The 25,034-nt window shown below is 35.8% G+C and overlaps 1 protein-coding gene across 3 annotated transcripts in view; it reads right to left on the bottom strand.

Moving 5' to 3' along the window:
* LOC131163366 (vacuolar protein sorting-associated protein 54, chloroplastic) overlaps window positions 1–25,034 on the bottom strand; it is a 96,329-nt gene that overhangs the window by 32,432 nt on the left and 38,863 nt on the right. For all 3 annotated transcript variants that reach the window (XR_009139065.1, XR_009139064.1, XM_058119966.1), the window contains exons 8-12: window positions 19,856–20,112; window positions 3,135–3,306; window positions 2,959–3,042; window positions 2,454–2,878; window positions 1,096–1,249 (exon numbers count right to left, since the gene is read on the bottom strand). Coding sequence is in view for 1 of the 3 variants with exons in the window: in XM_058119966.1 (XP_057975949.1) it covers window positions 1,096–1,249; window positions 2,454–2,878; window positions 2,959–3,042; window positions 3,135–3,306; window positions 19,856–20,112 (1,092 nt within the window). In the remaining 2 variants the exon portion in view is untranslated. The remainder of the gene's footprint in view (window positions 1–1,095; window positions 1,250–2,453; window positions 2,879–2,958; window positions 3,043–3,134; window positions 3,307–19,855; window positions 20,113–25,034) is intronic.

Raw genomic sequence — 25,034 nt, 5'->3', positions numbered from 1 at the left:
GAAGCTCCCTAATGAAAGCTACAAACTTCTGAAGAAAATATACATTCAAAGAACAAGAGCATTCAATTCTCATCAAGAATACCAAACAGTCTAATCCGCATATACCAAGTCAACAAGGCAACAAAATCTGAGCAATGGTCTGGCAATTTTGGATTCAAAGGACACAAAGATCCAGTGGTGAGGGTTGATTACATCTTCAACAAATCAGTAGGGTTAATGTGATTAAGAAATGCGGACGAAGTAACAGCCCTTATTTTTTTAGGGGATTCTAGCTTTTCAAAATTTCAAATAAACGAGTGTGAGGAAAAATGATCAACAATATTGCCACAGGTTAAATGAAGAAAAAAAGATTTTCAGAAACAAAACTACAAAAGCATCCAAAGTCTAAACACTTCTGTCCACTCTTTGACAGGTACAAACAGAATCTAGAATATTCAACAAATGACAAGACCACTAGTCTCTCTCTCTCTCATTCAAATTATCCAAAGAAGTTCCAAGAACTCCCATCAGAAGCATGAAATGTTAAAACAAGAGCATTAAGGCAGATACAAAGATGATGCATAAGAGGGAACAAAAAGAAAACCAAGCAACCCCTAACTGAGAAATTATTAGGTTAGGCCGCATAACCACATCACAATTTAGTCAAGCAATAATATCCTTAGAATTTTGAATGATTTTTAATTATAAAATATATGTTCTAAGTTTAAGTCAAACTCTCCTAAAAATCATTCAAAATCCAAGGATATGATTGTTTATCTAAAATGCGACATGATTAGACAGATAACCTAATAATTTCTCCTCCTAACCAGTGATTTTCCACTCTCGGTTCAATTCTAGGATTTCTAGGCTCAGCATGACAATGATCTGGATAATACAGCCACCAAAACAATTTGTATCACGGTACAAATACAGGAAACCAAATCAATGAAGATGACAATCTGAAAGATCTGTAAGCCAGACACTCATACAACTTCACATCAAAATATACAAACATAAAAGAAGAGTTAATGAAATAACATCCTAACCCACTTTCACTATGTTGAAGCCAAAGCAAGGAATCTAAAGAAGACCTGAATCTCCAATGTTTATATGTACCTGCATGGCACCAGCACCAAGAACAAGTTGACATGACCTTGTATTGAAAAACTTTAAAATTTCTACAACTCGGTGAACAATTTCTGATGACAGCGCAGGCAAAAAGTTATTCATATCAACGTATTCTGATAACATCTTCAGCAATATTAACCCGCTGAAAAAGACAGCATCAAATTAGCTCAATTCAACATACATTTGTAATTGTGGAGAAGTAATGCCATCCCCACCCATGTGAATAAGAACTACAAAAATATTGACAAGTTAACACAGCTAAAGATTGATAAAATATTAGAATTTTAATGTTGGCATATTGATGAAATATTAGAATTTCCATATCTTAATGAGAAATGAACATACTGACTACTGAAAAAGGATAGCATTTCAGAAATGGCATCAAGAATACTGCAAATAGAGACATTGCAGACCGGAGTAAACTTTAGAAGATAGTGACTATAATATGTCGAGTATCAAATGATCATCCATCCATATATATGACTGGCAAGCAGGGTTCAATCAATCATTACATTAAATGATTACTAAAGTACACACAGGATAACAAAAAATAATAATCATAAGATGCAAAAAGGACTTATAGTTATTAAAAATAAATTTAGAAGACTTCCCCTGTATTGGAACTAAACAACAAAATAACCATGCAGTTCATGAGTATCCCCATTTTTTTACTTTTATAATTCCTCTGCCTCCCCCGCCTCCCCCCCTCTCCCCAACCCGGTACTGAAAAGAAAACATGATCATGTTTTTATGCATGATGGCATAGTTTAGCTCCTACCTACAAAGTCTAGATTTGTAAAGTTTCACCCACAGTAGCAAAGTATTTTCAAAATATAATAATTAGGTTCAAATTAATATAGAGATCATACAAATGGTACTAGAGTTTGAACACCATAGAAGTTTTTTCTTTTCTTTTTTTCTTCTAGAGGTAAAAGAAAAGCTTCATTCCATGCTTAAGGCACCTCTAAATGACAATGTGATAATTACTTTTATATAAAGGTTTTGAACACTTATATAATAGTATAACATGCATATCATAAACATCATACAACATAAATGTTAAAATACAATGAAGATAGAACTGATACACACTAGCATTGTATCATTTTGCTTATAAATGTATAGTATTATATCTACTGTATAAAGAGATTGCTTACAAGATTTTGAAGGTTCAAATGGCAGATTTATAAATGTTAATCAATAAAGCATGAACTAATAAACATACATGCCTCCAAAAAAAAAAAACAGCAGGGAAAAAATAAAAACCCTCAAAATAATAATAAGTAAATAAATCACAAAAAACAAAACCAAAGGAAACAAGGAAAAAGTAAAAGGGGATCACTTACCAGTTTACCATGTGATAACCAACATCTTTATATGAAAGGGTTTGGGAGGTAGATTTTCCATGCTCCTTCATCTTACTACTATTACTCTGAGCTGAAGAAGTCATAACTTCAGCATTATTTTTTCCCGTTACCCCACCCAACAATGAAGATTTGCACTGCAAACTATTATCTCCAGATGCATCAAGAGAATCAGACTGCTCAATGTTCTCTTGGGAATTTGATAGTCCAGAATCAGACACGGGTAAACCATCATTTCTTGAAATTGCTTCACCATCACTAATTGCCACATTAACTTGAGTATCATCAAGGTTCCCAGTAAATAAAGGCTCACAGCATATCATTGAAGTGACTATGACCTGAAATTCATCAGGAACATCTACTTCAACCCATGTTTCTTGGTCAAGTACGGCTTTAATTTTGGCCATCTACAGGAAAGAAGTGGAACAGCTCAGTGAAAATGGAGGCCGCATAAAATTAAATGAAATAAAAAGTAGTGAGAACCGACTCGAGATTCATGCTGGAAATCAACAAAGGCTTTAGCCTGAGATTGTAGTGTTCCACGAATGCTATATCCCAACCTTCCACCAATCTGTTTATGTTAGAATAATATGGCATCAATATCACAAATAGATTGAAAATATTTTTAAAAATAATTTAGTACAAAAAAAGTATGTGGGATACCTTCTCTGTAGCAGTTATAAACTCCTGGCTGATGCCATATATGCTTAAAAATTCCTGCAATCTCAATTTTGGGTGAAGAATAGCACGAACACCAAGCAGCTTAGCCCATCGTCCATGAGCAGCATCACAAGCTGCAAACACAGCTTCTGTGTTTTCGCGCAATACATCAGCTCTGTTAATTAGCAAATAAAATCAGAGTACTATAATAATTAGATATTCTCAGAACAGCATATATACTCTGAACCACCGCTGATAAATATTTCAGAACATTCAATAAAAAAACTAACACAGAAATTTTAATTCCATATTTGATTTCGTAGATGTCATAAATAGTTCCAATAATAAATTATCATCATAACAGAAACATTTCTTATAATACATTTAAGCCTGTTATTTTAAAAAAAAAAAAATTTAAGCAAATTTCTTTTTCCTTACAGTCATTCCTTTTTTCTTTTTTGCATCAATCATTTGTTCATCGAAATTACAATCAATACTCAGTAAACATTAGGGATAGAAAGAATCAACTGTTAGGACTTGAAACCTAAAATCCCTCACATCCTCAACCATGTAGTTATGTTTTAAATTGAAAAGCAATAAATAGGAAAAATACTGGGAAGACAACATCCAAACAAATCAGCAAGCACAACTCAACCAGCCAACGTAACTGGATAACTTCAATATTAAGGCCTTCAAAAAGTCTTAGATAATAATAAGATTACTAACATTACTAAGCAGAAGAAGAACTGCAGCAATTTATAGCTTCAGCATTGAAGGCCACCACACATGAAGGCATGTGGCATCAGAGTAATCGACATGTGATTGGCGCATGAGCGCACGTGGAGGGGCTGCTGGCAACGTCTGTAAACAACTGTCATGTAGGTTTCCCAAAAATTGAATGAATCAGTCATTGTGATATGATAGTGTCGTCAAGCAGGTTTCTGGAGACTTCTGACAGTGCCTTTGCTCTGCTACGATGGGAAGAGCCCTCCTAGTGTCATGGTCAAGCACAAGGATGAGGGGTTTGGGGTTTGGTTTGGTGGTGATGGCAGCTCTCTAGGGTTTTAGTTCTCAAGACCATGCTCTAATACCATGTTAAAATAATGCAGTAAATGGAGAACCTTACTCATTGATAGATCTCCCTCTCTATTTATAACATGCATGTACATCATAATGATCATAGCACCCTTATTTAACATAAGATCAGTAACATACAGTAATAATATAAGGTAACCAGAAATACATCCCTCAAAACGATGCACAGAATTAGCATAGCAGTGATGACCCTCCCTCCAGATCCCACAAAATGATGCCACACCTGATCCGCCGTATCCATGCCTATAATAATAAAGAATGCTTCCTTCAATAGAATCTCCTTACAGCTAGAATCTTTGTTAACATCTTACTTTTTATCCACTGGCCACTTTATAACTAGCCTCATTGAAAAAGTCATCTGCTCCTTCTCTGATATTTTTTCAAATCTGTGCACCATAAATACACTTCACTTCAAGCAACCTCCAATGCCCACTAACCAGACCAAATCTCAACACCTCTACATAACTCCAAAGATTCTCTTTTTATTTAAAAACAATGCCACAGTTATTCAATTAAATAAGCCCTATTTATTTGTTATAGGATGAAAATCTAACTCATAATTTGATATAGGCCTGATATTTAAAAAAGGTTAAATGCCTCTCTTCAACTTGTCACCCCAAAAAAAATATAGTTTCTTACTTCTCCTGGTGATGTAGGACAATCAACAGAATTCAGATATAGAGAGAGAATTGAGAGAATTATGAAAAAAAAAAAAAATTAGAAGAGGAAGAGAAGAAGAGAAGGAGAGAAGAATAGAGCAGAAGGAAGAAAGAAGAGCCTGTTGGCAGCAGGGACAGAACAGATAAAGAGGACAGAACAGAATAAGAGAAAGAACAGAACAGAGATGAAAGGAGGAAGAAGAGGGAAAAAGAAGAGCAGCAGGAACCTATGGAGAGAGAGACAGAGAGAAGGAAGCCGCATACGCAATCTGATGCAAAACATTAACTGGACAATGACTAAAATGTCCAGCACTTATACCCACTACTACTACTAACACATATTTGCATAAAAACCCCAATAAAACAATGAATTACATAATAATACCAAAGTACTTAAATACACAAAATTAACATAAATTAACTAAACTTCTAAAAGAGTCAGAAATATGCCAAGTTCCCAACCAAAAATAGAAGTTCCAGCTACCAAATAAACATCTAAAGTTCTCCGTTGATGGTCCTCCATCAAACTTCCTTTGTCGGAGACAAATTGACCTCAAGTTCTGAAATGGTGTAGAAGCTTAAATTCCATGAGTGGAAACAAAGTCGAACATGTAATTTAAAGGGATTTTCAACAATAGCATCCATAATTAAATAATTTTCAACAAACTACGAGGCAATCAATTGATCCTCACTCTTTGGGTTAGAAATGGGAAATTGAGGTTGATGAAGGATGTTATTGATAATCATATTTTTCCTAGTAGATGGCAACTCATACTGATGTTCATTGCAATTCTCAACGACCAAGGTTGGTGGCAAGCCAAGGTCCATCTCTAGCCTAGAGGTACCAACATTGTTTGGGTCACTAAAGACAAGCCAAATGTCTTATTTTGAAAATAAGATTCATGGCTCATGGCCACTGGAGAATCAGAATATCCTTCACTAATAATATGCAAATCATCTATGCAGTCATGATTTTCTGTCATGCAGCAATTTGGATGGGCACATTTGATATCCTTAACAAGTTGAGCTTTCTCCTGAACATCTTGGTCTTGGGTAGGCTTAGGACTACCTCATGACCATTGAGAAATTGATATAGACCAATAAAGCTCTTCAAGATAGGAAATGGTGTTACAGGTTGGTAGTTGGAGGTCTGATGGTGCTCTACAAGTCTGGCAGTGGAGCTAAGGCTCCAAAGCCGAACCACTCCAATGTCAAAAACCTCTTGACTCTCATTCTCTGTACTTCTCAAAACAGTTTTTTGGGGGGTTTTGTTAACAGAATTAAAGGCACAATGAAATGCAGCATTTCAGTGCAAGAAGTGTCCCAGAGGTGTCATTGCATGTCAGGAAGAATCTCAGCAGTGCCCAAAATAAAAATAAATTAACTAATTTGTGGCACACGTCACATACATGTCTGGGAGTGTCGAATAGGCATCGGTATCCAGCACATTCAGAAACAACCAATTCAGGCTTCCTAAGGTGTCGGTGTTTCCTAGGTTTATACACAATCCCCATCAAGCAGATAGCTCTAAAGTCCCTAATGTCCTCCCTTCCTTTTTCAGAGTAATGATTGAATCGTTCATCATATCTCAATTATTCAAAAAACTGTTGAAAAAGTCACATAAGCACATAACATATCCTTTAGGGAGACCCTACTATTGTAAGAGGAAGGCCAAATACCCACCATACGCATCTGGGGCTTTATCCCCATAACAAATATTAAGAAAAACTATCACTTCCACATCACAAAAAGGTGTTTCCCACCAATTATTGTCTTCCAAACAGATAGAAGCAACCTAAAGACCATAAGAAGCCTTTCTACTAGCCGTCTTTTCATAAAATCCCTCATAGAAATTCAATCCCACAAGAAATGTCCTCTTCCACATGGTAGATCTTGCATTTAAGAATTCTCATATTCTTTCGGGGAACATGATTGTTAGATAGAAAAGTATGATACACAAGAAGATTCCTAGACGGCCATCAATCAAAAGAAGTACCAAGATGGTGTTGTCTCAAGGCTAGACTCTTTATTTTATATTAAACTGCTCCTTGGTCTTACATCGAGATAACGTTTGCTTGCATATTAATGCCTACTCCTAAGAATAGAATGATTATAGCATTGACATTTTAGATAATAAAAAGAAAAATGTAATCATAAAACAAATAGGAATACAAAAACTTGTATTAATCCATAAGAAAGAATACACAAGGAATGATCATCCCCATATTTCGCCACTGTCTATTCCATTCTATTCTATGTTTGACGGAAATGGAATAACACATACTTCTGCATTTTCATTTGCTTTATGATGAAAACACTTTTTAAAGCTACCAAATTCCTTTACTAGAGCCATTTTGTTCCTAGCAATAGACATTCCGTAAACCGGACATAACTGAAGTGACGAAAAGTTGATGTAGGACGAGAAGGTGCAAAGCAGATAGAACAATTTTACCCTTTTTGGAAGCCAAATCTGAAGAATATACTCTATGGGTTTTTAGGTACTAAGCCCAAAAGATAGGTTTAACTAAATTTCCTATGCAGGGGTTTACTTTTAAGCAGTTAGCATTAACTGGTTTAGGGTTACATTTGAAGTAGTTAGCCTAGTGTTTTTATTTAATTAGTAAGAGTTTGATTTTAATATTCCAAATTTCAATTTTTTGTTATAAATCAGTACACTGTATTTGGATTGTTGCCTTCAAATTGAATTGATTTAGTGCGTTCCCTACCACCCCTCCTCCCCCTCCCAAGAAAAACCCTCCACAAAACAAGCCACTCTTTTGCCTATATCAAAGCAAGTCCGCCAATAAAAAATTTTAAAAATGTATTTAAAAAAAAAATCCATGTTTGCTTTCTAGATCAATGCAATGGCAATGGCAATCATATATTCAATGATAATTCCACTAGACACTATTGCAAAACTACAAGAAGACCCCAACAATTTCTTTTGCAGTCCCATGACATTAATAGAAAACACACATAAGTAACCCTTAAGTTAGCCTTATCCATATAAATAATGCTTCCCTAATACAAGGACTTATAATTTTGGTTTCAATGGAGATTTAGAGTCTTAACTCTCAATTTACTGAAATTTTGACAGAAATATTTATTTTGGTTTAAAGAAACAATACAAACTAACAGTAAGTTGGGGAAACTATGAGTGAAACATTGGGATATACTAAAATAGATGATTGTGCATAATTTAGAAATAAATTGAAGGGACCATATATGAAAATTGTTAGGTATGTGGAGGCGTGGAGCTAATAAAATGCTTATTGCTAATCATGCAAATAAGTAACACAGAAAAAAAAGGTGAAAAAAGAGAAACAACAACAATCAAAAAATTGAAGTGCTCATCAAACATAAAACTTAATTATTTAACACGCATTTATTAATGACCTAAACTACTCATTATTGAATTTAACATCTAATAATGTATTATGACATCTTAATACACGAATATATGATTCATTCAAATCATTCTGGCCCATTTTGAAGAGACCCTAATATGCGCCTATCTTTTCAATTTTTTTATCAATAATACCAGAATGTTTGCTAGAATCCAAATTTTAAGCTAGAATTTCTGAAATTTCAGCCCAAAATTACAACAAAAATAAAATAAAATAAAGAAACTAAAGTTGAATTTCCATTTGGTTGCTCCTAAAATCCAAAATTGCAGTAATTTTGGCAAAATTTAATATCTCACTCTAATCTCACCACCAAAAGGACCTACCACGCCAAGCTACTATTCTATGAAAAAAACAGCAATTAATGTCATCCATTAAAGTGTTGAAGTAGACCTGGCAAAATGGATAAATATCCGTTAATTCAAACTGAATCCGATCCGTTTAAACTGACGCAAAACCGATCTGCACATTAAATGAGTTGAATATGGTTAACTTTTTTTATCTGCCTCTAAATGAGTCAGCTGGCAGGTTTAGGATTTTATCCAATGGATATCTACGCCTATCCGTTAACAAGTAATGTTTAAATTCATTGATAATCTCATATGCTCCTACTTATTAGGTATCAATTCAATTAGTATAAGCTCTATTGGCCAAGGCCTAATTCTACTCGTAACTCTTGTACTACTATATACGCCTCTAGGTTTGCCATGATCAAAATGAAAACCTCTAAATTCATGTTCTAAAAATTTTTTTAAATTATAACTTTGTGATTAGTTATTAAATGTTTAAAATTATCAAATTATAATTTTTAAAATAACTTCAGTTATAATGTTACAAAATAAATTGTTCATTGGATGGGAAAAAAATTATATTAGGGATGGGAATGACAAATTATCCTCCATTCACATTGATTTTCCGATCCAAACCACCATAAATCTGCAACTTAAATGAGTCGGATATGGATTATAATATCCGCACGCTATAATTTGCCATGAAATCCATCCCGATCTGCTTTTCTAGGTCTAGGTTGAAGTCAACTCTTGAATCAGCCAAGTGTTGCATCAAAACTCTTCTTTTCTTTTCACTGATTGCACTATGAAAAAGCATGCCACTACAATCTTCTTCCTTAAATTATCTCTTTTAGCATTCCACAACCAAGAAAATGGCTACATAACATCTTATTAAGTTCAATAAAATAAGTAATCTGATTCCTAAGCCACAAACATTGAAGACCTATTTAAAACCACATACTTAAGTGAAAAAGGCCCGGGGACTAATATTTCGAGTTTGATAAGAATTTCAAGTCTCAATTTACACAAGTTTCAAAGGGAATTTTGCTCTCGAATTTCAATTTTTATTTAAAAAAATATTGGAACCTGTGATAAATTATGAAAATTGTGGATGAAACTTTGGGAAATATAAGGATATATTATTTTGAATAATTCAGAAACAAAATAAATCAAAAAAAAAAAGCTCAAACTTTGGTCCTTTTTCTTATTCTTTACATTTTTGAAATTTTGTCCAGTGTTCCCAAAAATTCAACTATGGGCCCTAAAATCATGAAGAATCAATAAAGATTTTATGGGTTGAGAAATCATGTTTCTTAAATATTCTTGGATTTTATAGAGCTTGTGATACTTTATACTAAACAAGATACAAAAGAAGGAGAAAATGACATTTATAAACTTGCTAAAGATAGAGAAAGAAAATGCAAAGATTTAGGTGATGTAAAATGTATAAAGGACAAGAATGATCATGTCTTAATTAGAGAAGAATACAAAAAAGAGAGGTGGCGGAGATACTTTGATAAGTTGTTTAATGAAAACCAAAATGAAATATTGAACTTGGAGTGACAAATGAGGAGAAGATTAAAAATAGAAGATTTATTCGCAAAATTAAAGTCCTTGAAGTTAATATGGCATTAAAAAAATGAAATGTGAGAAATCTATAGGATCAAATAAAATACCAATTGAAGTTTGGAAATGTCTAGGGGACAAAAAAAAATTAATTGGTTAACTAATCTATTCAACACTATTATAAAAACCAAGAAAATGCTAGAGGAATGGAGGAAAAGTGCACTAGTAGCTTTGTACAAAAACAAAGGCAATATTCAAAACTGTAATAACTATCAAGAATTAAGATTATGAGTCATGCAATGAAATTATGGGACAGGGGTAAATTAACATAGAATAAGATTAGGAACAAAGATTTCAGAAAATCAATTTTGTTTTATACCTAGGAAAACAACAACAAAATCTATTTATCTTTTAAGAAGTTTAATGGAAAAGTTTAGGGACAAGAAGAGGGACTTGCATATGATTTTTATTGACCTAAAGAAAGCATATGGTAGAGTACCTAGGGAAGTTCTTCGGTGGGGTCTTAGAAAGGAAGAGAGTTTGTAGTAGATATACGGAGGTCATTAAGAATATGTATGATAGAGTAGTAACTAGCATTAGGACGTAGGAGGTGAATCTAGAGATTTTCTAATCACAATAGGTATACATCAAGGTTCTAATTTGAGTCATTATCTTTTTACTTTAGTAATTGATGAACAAACTAAAATTATCCAAAATGAGATCCCTTGGTGTGTGTTGTTTGCAAATGATATCGTGTTAATTGATGATAGTAAGAGTCGAGTAGAATCTAAGCTAGAACTTTGGAGAGTCACATTAGAGCCTAAAGGGTTCGGGATAAGTAGAAAATAAGATAAAATATATGAAATGTGATTTCAGTAATGCAAGGAGTAGCAATAGAGAGAAGATTAAACTTGATAATCAAGAAATTAATAGCACTAATAGATTTAGATATATTGGATCTATTATGCAAGCTGAAGGGTATATTGAAGAAGATGTAGTACATATAATGAAAACGGGATGGGTAAAATGGAGGAGTTCATCAAGTGTGTTGTGTGATCGTAGATACCATTAAAATTAAAAGGTAAATTTTATAAGACAGCTATAAGGTCAGCTATGCTGCATGGTTCAAAATATTGGTAAACTAAGAAACATGTACAAAAAATAAAAGTTGTTGAGATGCGAATGTTAAGGTGGATAAGTGGTTCAACGTTAAAAGATAAAGCAAGAAATGAACATATACATAATAATTTAGGCATAACACTGGTTGAAAACAAGATAAGGGAAGGGGGACTTAGATGGTTCGAACATTTGAAACGCAAACCTAGTAGAGCACCTATAAGGAGAAGTGAGTTAGTTATTGTGTCTAGCATGAAAAGGGTTAAGTTTAGGCCCAAAATAACTTGGAATGAGGTAGTGAGGAAGGATTTAATAGGCCTTAATCTAATAGAGGAAAACACTCGTGAACAAATAAATTCGCAGGACCCCACCTAGTAGAATTCAAGGCTTGGTGTTGTTGTTGTTGTTCCCAAAATTTTGGCCAAAACCCCAAAAATTTTTGGGGCCGTCATTAGAAATTTTGAGAAGCCCCAATGTTTGAACCAAAAATTTTCAACAAAAAAAAAAAAAAAAACTGGAGCCCAATTTCATTTCGAGCCCTCGCGAAATTCGAAATTTCAACCACAATTTTGGAGAAATTACCAAAATTAAGACCATGATTTTCATCTTACAATAGTAACAGCGACAACAAAGCTTTAAAAATCCCATTATGCGGCATTAATAACAGGAATCCTTTTCTGCCATAGTTCTCTATAGAGCAACATGATATCAAAACCATATCATCAAATCCTTTCTTACAACATCTATCCAAATTATTCTAAATCTACCCTTCCCTTCCTATGGCCACGAAACTCAATTGGTCCATATAAAATAGTACGTCTTGTAGATTTTGAAGATTTTCCCTTCTAATTTTAAAAGCATATGACAATTACAATTTTTAATTTTAATAAAAAATTAGCAATTTTTTTTAGGAGCACTGCAAAAAGTGTAATGTCCCAATATTCCATCTAGTACTTAATTTACTCGACATTAAATAAATATTTAAAGTAATAAATTTGTTCCAAGCATGCTATGTTACATAGACAATTTATTTAAACTTGGGGAGTTAAAGAAGAAACTATGGACATATCCAACAATTCAGCATCAATCCTACCCCTTGATATGGAAATTAGACCAATCTGTCACTGCCTGCACCTAGCTAAATACATAATTCCTTTTAATTGCTCCTAGAACTGGGTAATGGCTAAGGAAGATAAGCATAATCTCTTTAACACAAATGCTTGAAACAATAGTGAGCCTCCAAAGCAGCAAGTTTTAGCATAATAGTGCCTGACGCTATTTCAACTTTACATTTTTCCTAGCATTCTATTTTAACCATAGCCTAAATAAGGCCATGTGTTAGGGAGTGACAATGTAATGGGTAAAAAGGGGAGAGAGATACAACTATAATTGTATTCTCCAGGGATTTGGAATGAATATATGATTATCTATGCGATCGTTTGTATGATTATTCTCTTGTTGTTGAATAATATAAGTAGTCCCTTTTATTGTGGTGTTTTGTTGCCTTGGATTGTGATGTCTCTGATTGTTATAGTCTTATTCGGTGTATAAGAATATATTGCTCATGTGATATCCTATTGTTCCTTGGTTTTCTTGAGTATTGAGACTCACCAAGTGCTCGTGATTGCAGGCTTGAACATGTGAGACTTGGCTGACTTGTCGAGGGAGAGCTCTCAACGAGTGCCACACGGCCCTTACTTGAGTCCCATTTTGGGGGTCTGTGACAGTTGGTATCAGAGCACAGTTTGTGCGAGCACCATGAGTGGTAATACGAGAAACAAGTCAGGAAAAGTGGAGCGCATTGAGGCGCTTGAGACACAACTTGTAACCCTGGAGAGAACGTGCGGTGAACTCCAAGGGTTGGTAGCAACATTGATAAAAGAGAAAAGCGTGCCAACAAAGCTTGAGGCCGCTGAAGAAAACCCTAGAGAAACTCTCTTTGGGGTATCAACAGTTGTAGAGAGACTTGAGGAACTTAAAAAATTCATTCCACGTGTGAAATCCCTGGAGAAACAGCCAAGAGAGCTTGAGGCCTTCCAGAAGAGTATCAAGCAGTTGGAAGCCTTTGAGAGTAGGCTGGAACATATTGAGGGCATATTGCCATCTCTTTTGTCCCAACGGGGAGAGCCAATAGAGCTTGAGGCCTCCTTACGGGAGCTAACGGATAATTTTGATTTCCTTGCAGAAGATGTTAAGGAGTCCATTACTGCTTTGAAGGAAGATTTGAAGGAGATGGGCAATGTCCGAAGTGCGGTGGTCCAAGTCCAGAGGGATTTACAACAGATCACTGTGAAAGTGAATGTAGTGGCACAGTTAGCCCGAAGGCCGGTTGCAGATCCCAGTGAGAGTTTTCGATCGAAGGTACCAGAACCTAAAAGTTTTGGGGGTACGCGAGATGCCAAGGAGCTGGATAATTTCTTCTTTGATATGGAGCACTACTTCACGTGCTCAAGAGTGGATCTAGAAGTGGACCGGGTAAATCTGGCAACGATATACCTGGTAGGGGATACAAAAGTGTGGTGGAGAACTAAATGAAATGATATTCAGCACAATAGATGTGTTATCAACACATGGGAGGAGTTGAAACAGGCATTGAAGACTCAATTCTATCCCGAAAATGTGGAGTACATAGCAAAGTGCAAAGTAATGGAATTGCAACAGACTGGCTCAATAAGAAGCTATGTACGAGAATATCAAGCCTTGATGTTCGACATTATAGACATGACCGAATCAAACAAACTAATTCATTTTCTTCGGGGTTTGAAGACATGGCCAAGGAATGAATTGCATCGACAGGGTGCTAGTGATCTCTCTTCTGCTCTCACTATTGCCGAACGGTTGGATGATTTTTCAGATAATTATGGAAAGCGAAATTTCCCTACGTCCGCCAATAATGATTCCAGACCCAGTAAAGTGTATAAGCCCACAAATGGGGGAAGGGATAGGGAGACAATAGTTCTTGGAAAGATAAAAGAGCGCCCATGGTTAAGGAGTGGAGGGGCGGATGAACGGGGGGTGGAGAGCGTCGACCGATGTCCTGTTTTCTTTGCATGGGACCACATCGAGTGGCGGAGTGCCTTGAACGTAAGGCTTTGAATGCTATAAAGGTCCTTCGAGGGGAAACCGAAACCCCGACAGCAACCCCAGAAGAACAACCGAATATGGTGGGAGCATTGAGGTTTTTGGGGGCATTAGAGCGTCAAGTAATTAACAACAAGTCTCAGGAGAAGGTACTAATGTATGTTGATCTACTTTTGAATGGAAAGAAAATCAGGGCCATGATTGATACAGGGGCCACCCATAATTTCATTGCTGATTTTGAAGCTCAACGGTTAGAATTGCAAGTAGATAAGGATGTGGGCAAGTTAAAAGCAGTGAATTCTCCAGCGTTAACCACGGTGGGGGTGGTACCTAAAGTGGCATGCCAAATGGGATCATGGTCTGGAACAATTGATTTCACTGTGGCACCCCTTGACAACTTTGATGTGGTATTGGGGATGGATTTTCTTAAAGTGATAGGCTCAATGCCAATCCCAGCTGTGGATTGTCTGGTGATTATGGGAAGTACACCTTGTGCGGTCCCCGCAGCCTACAACAATTTCGATGAGAGGAAGTTGCTTTCAGCCCTCCAATTCAAAAAGGGAGTAAAAAGGGGAGAATCTTCTTTTGTGGTTCTACCGATAGTCTCAGAAGATGCAGAGGTAGGGAAATATCCACTTGAGATTAAGGAAGTTTTAGAAGAGTTCAAGGAGGTGATCTCGGAACAGCTACCGAGGGTTTTACCACCTCGACGACAGATTGACCATGAAATTGAACTTTTGTCAGGAGTAAAGCCGTCAGCACGTGCCCCTTATCGAATGGCGCCGTCGGAGTTAGCTGAACTTAGAAGGCAACTGAGTGATCTTATTGCAACAGGGTTCATCCGTCCTTCAAAAGCACCTTTTGGGGCCCCAGTGTTATTTCAGAAGAAACAAGATGGTAGTTTGGCTTGTGTGTAGATTATCGGGCTCTTAATAAGGTGACAGTGCGCAACAAGTATCCCATTCCACTGATTGCTGATATTTTTGACCAGTTCAGTACAGTTAGATATTTCACGAAACTGGACTTGAGGTCGGGATATCATCAAGTGCACATTGTTGAGGGAGATGAACCGAAGACCACTTGTGTCACCCGGTATGGAGCATTTGAATTCCTTGTCATGCCTTTTGGGCTAACAAATGCACCCGCTACCTTTTGTTCTCTAATGAATCAGGTTTTTCGGGACTACCTTGATCAGTTTGTTGTTGTTTACCTTGATCACATACTGGTTTTCAGCGCATCCTTAGAAGAATATTAAGATCATCTTCGAAAGGTTTTTCAAAAACTCAAAGAAAATCAGTTATATGTAAAAGGGGAGAAGTGTGCTTTCGCTCAAAAGCGTATTAAATTCTTGGGGCATATCATTGAGGAGGGCCAGATACAGATGGATTCAGCTAAAGTAAAAACTATCAAGGAGTGGCGAGCACCTACATCTGTTAGAGAACTGCGATCTTTCTTGGGTCTTGCCAACTACTATCGAAAGTTTATAGAGGGGTACTCCAAAAGAGTTGTATTGTTAACAAATTAACTGAGGAAGGGGGTACCATGGGGGTGGTCAGAAGAGTGCCAATCAGTATTTGTTGAATTAAAGGAAAAGATTGTAGGAGATCCTGTGCTAATCCTTCCTGATGTGACAAAACCGTTTGAAGTGCAAGTAGATGCCCCAAACTTTGCATTAAGGGGAGTTCTCTTACAGGAAAGGCATCCAGTTGCTTTTGAAAGTAGAAAATTATCGAGTGCCAAACGGAACTATACAGCACAGGAAAAGGAGCTTCTCGCAGTGGTACACTGTCTTCGGGTGTGAAGGCACTATCTCTTGGGGTCCAAGTTTGTGGTAAAAACCGATAATGTGGCAGTTACTCACTTTTTGTCACAACCTGGATTAACGTCAAAACAAGCCCGTTGCCAGGAGAAGCTAGCTGAATTTAATTTTGATTTTGAATATAAAGTAGGGAAGACGAATGAAGTGGCCGATGCTTTAAGTAAAAAAACCAAATTGGCAGCATTGAAACTCATCAGTCATCTATCAACTAGTAGGGTGGTGTTATCTTTAAAGAATCTTATCAGGAAACATTTAAGTACAGACCAACAGGCGCAGTCCCTAAGCACACTAATAGAAGAAGGAAAAACTCGACAATTCTGGGTAGAAGATGGACTAATTATGACTAAAGGCGGGAGAGTCTATGTGTCCAAAGCGGGAAACTTGAGAAAAACCCTACTAAGAGAGTGGCATGATTCATTGTGGGCTGGTCATCCGGGATGGCGAAGAACTCACGCATTGATTACACAGGGGTACTATTGGCCGAATATGCAAGATGATGTGATGAGTTATACCAAAACTTGCTTGATCTGTCAACAAGACAAGGTTGAAAGAAAGAAGACCGCAAGCTTATTGGAGCCATTGCTAGTTCCTACCAGGCCATGGGAGAGTGTCTCTTTGGACTTTATTTCTCGTTGCCAAAAGTAGAGGAGTATGACACAATTTTGGTGGTGATTGACCGGTTCTCAAAGTATGCAACTTTCGTACCAGTCTCGAAGCCATGTTCAGCAGAGAAGACAGCTCAGCTATTCTTCAAGCATGTAGTGAAATATTGAGGTGTTCCAGAAAGCCTAATCAGTGATAGGGATGTTAGATTCACAGGGGGATTTTGGGGTGAACTCTTTCACTTGATGGGTTCAAACCTTAATCCGTCCACCAACTATCACCCACAGACAGATGGTCAGACCGAACGTTTTAATGGGATGCTGGAAGAATACTTGCGACATTTCGTTAACTCCAATCAGAAGAATTGGGTTACTTTACTGGACACCGCACAATTCTGTTTTAACTCCATGAAATCTTCTGCGACTAATAAAAGCCCTTTTAAGATCGTGACAGGTCAGCAACCGACTCTCCCGCACACTCTGGATGGTCCATACAAAGGAAATTGTCCAAAAACATACCAATTCACGAAACATTGGTTGCAAAACATCGAAGTCACTTGAGCTCAATTAGAAAAAGCATCGAAGCGCATTAAGAAATGGGCTGACAAACGGAGACGACCGCAACAATTTGAAGCTGGAGATCTGGTTCTTGTAAAAGTGTCGCCGGAGACATTTTGCTTTCTTCGCGGCAAGGATAAAAGACTATTACGCCGTTACGAGGGTCCAATTAGAGTGATTGAGAAGGTGGGACATGCATCTTATCGGCTTGAGCAGCCAAGTGGATGAAAAGCCACAAACGTCCAGTCCATCCTGTGTTTCATGTAAGCAATTTAAAGCCATTCCACACAAATGAAGCAGATCCGCACCGACAAAAGCTAAGGAGATCAACCATTTCCAGAAGGCAGTCTATCAACAAAGAAGTCCAGCAGATCATTGCAGACAGAGTCGTCAATGCAGAAGGTCATCAACAACAGCAATTTCTAGTTCAGTGGCTGGGGCTGGGGGAATAAGAGAATAGTTGGGAACCCGCACCAAACCTTCAGCATGCCATACAGAAGATTGAAGATTTCAGAAAATTGAAGACAATGACATCAACTTCAACATCAGAAGAGTGAGACGGCCTTCTACAACACATCGACGAGGACGTCGATAAAATGAGTGAGGGAGGATGTTAGGGAGTGACAATGTAATGGGTAAAAAGGGGAGAGAGATACAACTATAATTGTATTCTCCAGGGATTTGGAATGAATATATGATTATCTATGTGATCGTTTGTATGATTATTCTCTTGTTGTTGAATAATATAAGTAGTCCCTTTTATTGTGGTGTTTTGTTGCCTTGGATTGTGATGTCTCTGATTGTTATAGTCTTATTCGGTGTATAAGAATATATTGCTCGTGTGATATCCTATTGTTCCTTGGTTTTCTTGAATATTGAGACTCACCAGGTGCTCGTGATTACAGGCTTGAACGTGTGAGACTTGGCTGACTTGTCGAGGGAGAGCTCTCAAGGAGTGCCACACGGCCCTTACTTGAGTCCCATTTTGGGGGTCCGTGACACCATGCTAGTTGTACTTACAGCAGCTGAAGGGGTTACTATTTGAACCAATTGTAAAACAGAAAAACTTTCTGACAAGGCATGATCCCATACTCTCCTACTAGAATAATAGAATAAATACTATTTAAAGATCCCCAACATGATTAAGTTAGGCAGTTCAAAATCATTCATGCTGTCAACCCTCCAAAAAAATAAGAACTTTTAATATTATTCCAGTTTTGTCACATGGGTGGCAAGATAGCCCCAAGTTATATACATTAGTTGCCCAACCCATGCCATAGAAATGGCAGCAATGCACAACTTATAGTTACCAGAAAACACTAACACCCTAGCAAACCACGTGTTTATATAAATGTTGCAAAACATGGGATATTTTTGTTCCAGAATGCTAAATCTAAATATCCTAAGTTTAAATTCAATATTTTTCATATAACATAATTTTGTATTAGTTCAAGTGGAGAATTATCACATTATAATTACATCCTAATTCATTATTTACCTATTTTTACCTATTTCACAATAGAAAATATTTTCTAGATTTTGAAACACCTCAACATCCTCCCCAACACATAAAAGTGCATCATATGTTTTTCACCAATATATAGATTTAAGTCTACCCCTAATGTTTCATATTTTAGCATGTGACGTACCTTGATCCTGTTCCCCTTCCATGAACCAGAACGTTCCACATTATAGGTAACATTATGCAACCTTTTTACATGTCATTTTTGTCACGATAAACATATTTGAGGAATGCATGTCCAAGTGCATCAAGTGAACGCAATCCATCACAATGAAACACATAGAAACCCCATAATACAAATATAAACTGAACACATAGAATTATGTACTAAGATTTCAACAATGAATCCAGGTTCATGATACTTTCTGAAAATCATAAAAGAAAATAATTGGGCAGAAGCATCATCATCACCCTTGCAGAGGCATTATATTATTTCATTTCTAAAGAAGGAAATGAAAGGCAATTTCCTCTACTTCAAAAACAATTTTCATACAAAATTAAAAAAAAAAAAAGGCCAACTTCCAAAAAATTCCAAGGTACAGGCAACAGAAATTTAGAACCCTCCCTTGATGGATTTGTGCAGTAACCAACTTTCTATCACACAACTACTTCCAACAATCTTTTTGCTTGGAATTTTGATAATAAACAATTAAAGAAACATCATACAGTCTGTTTTACACTCAATATAAACTTTAACCAAAAAGAAGCTCCTATTAATAAACAATCTAAGATGGTTCCAATATAGCTAGTGCACTGCCAAAACCTTCAAATTCTTTACGCGATAAGAAAAAATTTTAAAGAGGAGATTTGTATTATAAGGCACTTACTTTCTATAGACACATGATTATAGCGAAAATAGATCAAATGAGCATAAGAATTTAAAAACAAGGATATCTTTGTTCTGAACAAATGGTAATAAACTTTGCTATAGGTCAGGAAGTTCATGCAATGAGTGGGCTCAAAATCATATGAAATTTTTACAAGATAATGCATAGAAGGTACAAGAGATCACCGGAAATTTCTTGACATATTTGATGAACTCGTTGCATCATTTCCCTTTCCTTGGAACAAAGGAACCTTGGTAGCATTCTTTTGAGGAGAATATAATTGCAATGAACCAAATTGACCATCACTCTCCTGAGTTGCATCAGCAGCAGCTGCACCTACTGCAATTGCAGCAGCAACTGAATGGGCGGCATAGTGGCCATCAAGGTTGCACATAATCCACTCAATGGCCTTTTTAACTTCTGCAGCCCGCACTAAATGAGCCTGCATTAATTAAAAGAAAAAGGAAAATAAATTATATGGTAAATTCTAATATTTAAAATGCAGAAACTAGAAATTTAAAGGAAATTCACTATTTGTCAATATCACATTTAGACGTTTAAATCCCATGATTTTATGTTCATAGAACTGCAGAATGTGTTAGGGCTCATAAAATTGATCTGTGATGAAGTCATTGTAGAACTTGCTTGATCATCCAAATTATTAAAACACTGATCCATTTAACTGTCAAGTAGCTTTGCAAGGTGTCCAATCTGGGATTGGTATAAGGAATATAGATGCCATAGCAAGTCCATCACAGAGAAATGACTAAAAACCAGAAAACAATGCCATTTGTAATTTTGAATGTTTCATGAGATTCCAAATAGCTCCATCATAGGGATAGATTGTTTATCCCTTCGTCTTTTCCTCCCTCTTTATCCTCTCTCTCTCTCTCTCCGTCGGCTTGATCGACAAAGGCAGCTTAGATTGAACAACCACAACAGGTTCAGGTTTTTTCCATCTCAATTCAATAGATAAAGCTATCAAGATCAAACCCATGATCTGTGTTAATGCGCTTTGGATCAAGTCCCTCTTCCCCTCTCTCTGTCTTGGTTCGATCAATAGCACATGGGAGAGCTTACTCTTACCCTCTCACAGCTCCTTGTTCAAGAAAGGTTTTAAGCTCTGTTCCACTATCTGATGAAGGGCGAGTTCCCTATTCAAGCCTAACATAGCTCCCTCATATATTTTACTACTAAATTTTAAGCTAGCTCTTTTTTTCTCACTTTTATTCTTGTCCGTCATACAAACAATTTAAATTCACTGATAGATTAACATTCAATAAAATCATGATTATTTTTTTCTTCCTTTGATAGCGCTTATGTTGGCGTTTGGTTCCACTTTTGGGAAACCAAAGAGAAGATTATCTCATGATATTTCGCCTTTTTGTGTTATTGTTATTGATCTTAGTGATTAAAATGTTAATTGACTTTGATACTCAAGAATGTGATAAAAAGCTTATTTGGCACTTTCTGAAAGTATATGTAGTCCAATAAGTTGGATCCTCATGCTATCAAATGTATTTTTACTCTTTTACTCAAAATGGACATCAATGTCATAATCCTTCTTTACATCGACTCTATCTCTGCTAATGTGACCTTCTTTGAGTCTACACCATACTATTCAAATTCCATAAGTCCTCATCACACGGATGAGTCCCTTCCTCCTTCTAGCCTTCCAAATCCTTCTCTTATTTTTCACATCCCTCTCGCCACTTGGATCATCCTAATTTGCAGGCATGCACATGAAAACAGCTCGAAGGAGGAGAGACTCCATTAACTTCTACTTCAAAACCTCTAAATGCCTCATCTAATGACATTATTTCCCAAGATGTTGATCTTCCTATAGATGTTTCAAAAAGGTAAATAAATGCACCTGTACCAGAAATCTAATCTCGATTTTGTTTGCTATGGTTTCTTGTCACCCTCACATTATTGTTTGTTAGGGCTCTATCAATTGTTGCTCTTCCTAAGTCCATCTCTGAAACCTTATCCCATTCTTGGTAGAACAGCAACAATTGAAGAGATAAGTGCAATACAAGATGACAATGCAAAAATGTACCTATTCATGTTGATCAATTTGCGATTGGCAATGAAGGTCATTTCTAATGGTTCTATGGCTCTTTAGAAGGCATGCCTCGTTGCTAAAGGATTACCCCAAGTTTACAGTTTGAATTACTCTAACACATTCTTCCTAACTACCAAACTAGCTTCAGTTCATATGTTAATCTCCTTAGCTACCACATGTCTTTGTTAGTTAAAGGTGAAGAATCCATTCCCACATGGGACATTTATAAGGAGCTCTATATGGAACACCACATGACTTTGTTGCTTAGGGGGAGTTAGGGTTAGTATGCTGACTCAAGAAATTCTTGTACGGTTTAAAGCATTCTCCTAAAGCAAGGTTTGGTTGGCTGGAGTGTGTAGTAGATCACTATATTCTATTGCTATACTACTTCTTGCAGGAGTTTCTCATTGTATATGGATGATATTCTGATTACTGGTGATGATGATCAAGGTAAGCATTTTCTACAAACTAAATTTCAAAAAAAAAAAAAATTTTAAATGTTTGAAAAACATTTTGGGTATAGAAGTATCTAGATCTCATATAGCGACCACACAAAAAGTATGTTCAAGATCTTTTAAAAGAGACTAAGCTATTGGGATCCAAATACACCCATGGATCCTAATAGCAAATTAGTGCCAAATGTCTATGATTTGTTGGATGACCCCAGTCAACATTAAAGACTTATTGGAAAGTTGAACTATCTCATAGTCATTCGATTAGATATATCGTTTGCACAATGACCCAGTTTCTTGATTCTTCAAGGAAAATTCACCAAGATGCAACCATTCATATCTTAAGATACCTTGAAGTTACACCTTGAAGAGGTCTCTTATAACAAGATCAAGGGCACATTCATATTCAGCGATATAAAAATGCAGATGGGCTAGGTCATCTTCCAACAAAAGATCCATAACCTGGTATTTTCGTTGGTGGTAACTTGGTACCCTAGAAGAGTGAGAAACATACTGTGTGGCCAAATGGAATAAGTCAAATTATCGAGTCATAGCCCACACTACATGTGAGCTTGTTTGGCTAACAAACATGTTGGAACTAGAAGAACTTGGTTTTCCACATTCTCAACATATGAAGTTGATGTGTGATAATCAAACTGCTACTCATATTGCCTCTAACCACCATCTTAAATTTTGGCAAAATTGTCAAAATTTCCATCGAAATTCCCGCTTTCCATCACCGTAGATATTGAAATGGCAATCAATTTCCAAATTACAAAAGGTTCTTAAATTTTTCTACAATCACCCAAAATTTATCAATTCCTCAAAATTTTACTAGAACTTACCAAAATTTTACCTATTGAGGTAAATTTCCATGAAATTCAAATTTGATATTTAAATCCAAAGTGGAATTTCTCTCTTACTTTATCTTATTTTTATTTAAATCAAAACTTATTACCAAGTCTTCAATATGTATATGAAAAATTAAACTTCACTATGAACAACACTTTATTTGACCATATGTGCCTAAATCATATGTATTTGTATAATTAATAAATAATAATTAATGTCAACTGACTATTTATTAATTTCATTATATTAACTGATATGTTTAATATAATTATTATATTACACCTATTGTACCTTATACACAACATACCTATCATTGATGTCTTTAATTTATGATTTTTTTTTTTCCCTAAAACTTGCATAGTTTTGTTTATTAACTATTTCTAAAGTTTCATAAAAGAACTTCACACTTTATTACTAATTTCTACCATTCTTTAAAACAAAAATTGAAATTGACATTGAAGTTAAACCATGCTTTTGAAGCTCAAAAATTTTAGTCAAAATCGAATTAAAGACCTTGCCTCTAGGCTCCAACCTAGCCTTCCATGAGCAGCACATTGAAGTTGATTGTAGAAACTTGTGCAGAAGCTCATTACAGCCACTCATGTGATATCTAAATTCCAACTTGCTAATTCTTTCACTAAAGCCTTGGGATGCTCAATTTAAATCCATTTGTAACAAACTAGACGCATATGATATCTATTCTCCAGCATAAGGAAGAGTTTACTTGCTACTGTAGTTAATTAGTACTATTGTTGTGTTGGTTTTCAAATTGTCAAAAGAAACTGCCCACGATTGTGTAAATTGGCAGAAAAGGATTCATGTAGCTGACACCACCTAGTGGGACTTAAGGCTTGGTTTGTTGTTGTTATTTTTAGTATTATTGATGTGTTAGTAAGCATCGATATGTGAGATGGTAAGGTTATTATAGTCATTGTAATGTGCTTAGCACATGTTACAAGTAGAGGGAAAGGCATATAATTGTGATTAGGTTTCAAAGCTAAATTTTGCACGATAGTCTAAACAATAATTTCACTGACGTTATCACTTGCTAGTACTATAATTGGCAATCAAATTATGGGAGTGGATATAACTGCTAAAATCAGCAGATCTCAAAGATTGATAATATTCCTAAAATGTTTCAAAAGGCTAAATCAAGGCAAGGGATGCCTAGTACGCCTTAAGGCTCAATCCAACTACCAAACCCCAAAATGGCTAACACATTAGATGCTAAAGTTTATGCATCTATATAGAAGGCACGCTTTCTATGCCTTTTTATTTAAGGCTTATGCCTTTTTGGGGTTTTGATTATCAAGCTCAATTTGGCTAGAAAACTTTAATTACATATTTGTATAAAAATAATCTTGTAACGTGAGCGATATCAAAAATCTTGAACCTCAACCTTTCCAAAAATAATTAACACTTTTTTCTTTGATCTTGAAAATAATTTGAACTTTGTTAAGTTATAGCCACCTCTTTTCATAATATGCATACTGAATTCGAGTTAGCAATTTTAGAAAGGCCAACAAGTAGCTTACTAATTACATTTAATTTTTTTTAACATTTTACCTGTGACTTTATTTTTTTTTTTTTATTTTCAAAATATATTTAATATATTTACATATTTTATGTAAAATAAATTCTCAAAATGCTTGCGACTCAATGCTTTAAAGCCTATGCCTCACCTCATAAGAGTTAAAACGCCTCATATTACACCTTCACCCTTTTAAAACATTGGTTTCTAAAAAGAAATTTGCCCCAGAAATTTAGGAAAATTATGAAAATTTGCTATTTTAATTCATATTGCTGAGATTGTCACTTTTAGTCACTGCATTTGGCAGTCAAATCATGACAAGAGATGTAAGTGACAAAAGCTGAAAATCTTAAGGAAGGTCAGTATTGTTCTTGAAACATCAAGGGAGGACCTTGCAACAATGAGACCAGACAAGGAGGCTCAACAAGGGTATTCTATTATACAAACTATAAAGTATCATAAGC

Source organism: Malania oleifera, chromosome 1, assembly GCF_029873635.1.
Source record: "Malania oleifera isolate guangnan ecotype guangnan chromosome 1, ASM2987363v1, whole genome shotgun sequence".
Lineage (NCBI taxonomy): Eukaryota > Viridiplantae > Streptophyta > Magnoliopsida > Santalales > Ximeniaceae > Malania > Malania oleifera.
This window is presented reverse-complemented; position numbering and strand designations above follow the sequence as displayed.